The following is a 3,122-nucleotide window of genomic DNA, read 5'->3' as shown; positions in this document are numbered from 1 at the left end:
TACCTGTTTATGATTCATGTCCATGTTGGTCCCTGGACTTTTAATCTTTACTAAGTGGAATATTCAAATAAAGTGCCTACTAGTGGAATATCTTATTAGCAGCTAAAGTTCATAACCAAATATGTCATTCAGATTGGGACTGCCAAGAATCAGAAATAAATATCTTCTTATTCTTGAATCCTTTTCTATGAAGGTTACCAGACTTGTAAAAACTGGGAGGAAGCTGTTGGAGAAGGGTGTTCAGTTAGTGAGTATAATACTACACACACACACACACACACACACACACACACACACACACACACACAATTCTGTGTTGTGATTTCTAAGAGTCATTAGATAAAACTTCTGATCAGGTTATCATTCATTTTTAAAGAGTTATTTAAACAACAGCTTTAAACAGAATATTGATGTCAACAGGAGGAACTGCAGGAATTTAAAGACTGAAATACTTTCCATCTAGTGTGAAAATGTCAGCAAGGCAGTCTGGGGCAAAAAGTAGCCAATACAAATGAAGCCTCATCATTAAGCTGTGAGTTATTCTTGAACACTTATCCTGATAATCATTTTTTATCAAATTTATTTTGTAAAATTCGTATCTATTAACAATCTCTTTCTTCCTCCTCCTTTTTATGAAGTTGTATTCAAAATTGAAGTGTATCGGCTGTAGCGGCGGCGCTGCTTGGGCACCGCATTCTGGCTCCATCTCCAGAAGGTTCTGCCGGTTCACCTAGCTCCCGGTTCCCGGCTCCGCGCCGCCATGATGGGCCATCGCCCCGTGCTCGTGCTCAGTCAGAGTACAAAACGGGAATCTGGAAGGAAAGTACAATCAGGGAACATCAGCGCGGCCAAGACTATTGCAGATGTCATCCGAACATGTCTAGGACCTAAGTCCATGATGAAGATGCTTTTGGACCCAATGGGTGGCATTGTGATGACCAATGATGGCAACGCCATTCTCCGAGAGATTCAAGTCCAGCATCCAGCAGCCAAATCAATGATTGAAATCAGTCGGACCCAGGATAAAGAAGTTGGAGATGGGACTACGTCAGTGATTATTCTTGCTGGAGAGATGCTGTCGGTGGCTGAGCATTTCCTAGAGCAACAGATGCACCCTACAGTAGTGATTAGTGCCTACCGAAAGGCATTGGATGATATGATCAGCACGCTTAAGAAAATCAGTATCCCCGTTGATATCAACAGCCGTGATACAATGATGAATATCATTGACAGTGCCATTCGCACTAAGGTGATCAGCCGCTGGTCCTCTCTGGCTTGCACCATAGCCCTCGATGCTGTGAAGATGGTACAGTTTGAGGAGAATGGCCGGAAAGAGATTGACATTAAGAAATATGCAAAAGTGGAAAAGATTCCTGGGGGCATCATTGAGGACTCCTGTGTCTTACGTGGAGTTATGATCAACAAGGATGTGATCCATCCACGAATGCGGCGCTACATTAAGAATCCACGAATTGTGTTGCTGGACTCCTCTTTGGAATACAAGAAAGGAGAAAGCCAGACAGACATTGAGATAACTCGAGAGGAAGATTTCATTCGGATCCTGCAAATGGAAGAAGAATATATTCAGCAGCTTTGTGAGGATATTATTCACCTCAAACCTGATGTGGTTATCACAGAAAAGGGCATTTCAGATTTAGCTCAGCACTACCTCATGCGGGCCAACATCACAGCTATCCGCAGAGTCCGGAAGACAGACAACAACCGAATTGCTAGGGCATGTGGGGCTCGGATTGCTAGCCGACCAGAAGAGCTGAGAGAAGAAGACATCGGGACTGGTGCTGGCTTATTTGAAATCAAGAAGATTGGAGATGAGTACTTCACATTCATCACAGAATGCAAAGACCCCAAGGCCTGCACCATTCTCCTCCGGGGAGCCAGCAAGGAGATCCTGTCGGAGGTCGAGCGAAACCTCCAGGATGCCATGCAGGTCTGCCGGAACGTTTTTCTCGAACCTCTGCTGGTACCAGGGGGAGGGGCCTCTGAGATGGCCTTGGCTCATGCCCTGACAGAAAAGTCCAAGGCCATGACTGGCATTGAGCAGTGGCCTTACCGGGCTGTGGCCCAGGCCCTAGAGGTCATCCCTCGTACTCTTATCCAGAACTGTGGGGCCAGTACCATACGTCTACTCACTTCTCTTCGGGCCAAGCACACCCAAGAGAACTGTGAGACCTGGGGTGTGGATGGTGAGACAGGAGCCTTGGTGGACATGAAGGAGCTGGGCATCTGGGAACCACTTGCTGTGAAGCTGCAGATCTACAAGACTGCAGTAGAGACGGCCATCCTCCTACTTCGGATTGATGACATTGTCTCAGGCCACAAAAAGAAGGGTGATGATCAGAATCAGTCAGGGGGTCACCCCGATGCTGGGCAGGAGTGAGCTGACAACATGAGCACCAGCTGAGGTGACAGCCCACAGGACCAGCAGGTTTTCTCCATCCTTTTCCCAAGCCAGGCTGCCAGGGCAAACATGGATGTCTTGGTTGGAGATTAGGTTGAGGGTCCTCTCTCAGCCTCTTTCTGCCCCAGTTCAGTTTGCAAAAGGCACTGACATGTGACTCCTATTGTAAGCTTTCCATTTAAGTTTGCTTCCGATGATTAAAATCTCAGTCGTTTGAGACTCCAAAAAAAAAAAATTGAAGTGTATCTGGAATTAATTATTCTGTAAAATATTAGACTAACTCCTTATTTTGCAAACTGGGAAACTGATTCTCAGATGGGAAAGTTACTTACCCAAGGTCATGCAAGTAATATGAAGCAGAGGTAGATTTGAACTTTGGCCTGCTGACTTCTGGACTAATGCTTTTCCCATTGCACCATTCTGCCTTCTCATGAGCTGCCATGAGAAAGACAACTTTCTAATGATAAACTTCTTCAAAATTAGCTGGGCTGGTTTCTGGACAGTTGATATACAATCTATGATATTTGGGAGGTATCGTGGTTATGTCAACAGAATGTTCACCTTGAAGTCAGAAAGACTTGCATTTATACCTTGTTTTAATATTTGCTATATATTTATGAACAAGATACTTTACCTCAGGGAATTTTGATTTCTTCATATGCAAAATGTGGGGCTTAAACTAGATGGACTCAATGGTTAGAAT

The 3,122-nt window shown here is 44.8% G+C and overlaps 1 protein-coding gene across 1 annotated transcript; it reads left to right on the top strand.

The window, feature by feature from the left end:
• Window positions 1–672: 672 nt before the first annotated feature.
• LOC118855486 (T-complex protein 1 subunit gamma-like) lies at window positions 673–2,638 on the top strand. The gene has a single exon (XM_036765590.1). The coding sequence runs from the start codon at window positions 761–763 to the stop codon at window positions 2,396–2,398; it is 1,638 nt and encodes a 545-aa protein (XP_036621485.1). The 5' UTR covers window positions 673–760; the 3' UTR covers window positions 2,399–2,638.
• The last annotated feature ends 484 nt before the right edge of the window (window positions 2,639–3,122 follow it).

This window comes from Trichosurus vulpecula, chromosome 6 (genome assembly GCF_011100635.1).
Source record: "Trichosurus vulpecula isolate mTriVul1 chromosome 6, mTriVul1.pri, whole genome shotgun sequence".
In the NCBI taxonomy this organism is placed as follows: Eukaryota; Metazoa; Chordata; class Mammalia; order Diprotodontia; family Phalangeridae; genus Trichosurus; species Trichosurus vulpecula.
Note: the sequence above shows the minus strand (reverse complement) of the source record. Positions and strands in the feature narration are given on the sequence as shown.

What these genes read in the sequence shown, in the direction of transcription:
- LOC118855486 (XM_036765590.1), top strand. Translation starts at nt 761, where the DNA reads ATGATGGGCCATCGCCCCGTGCTCGTGCTCAGTCAGAGTACAAAACGG.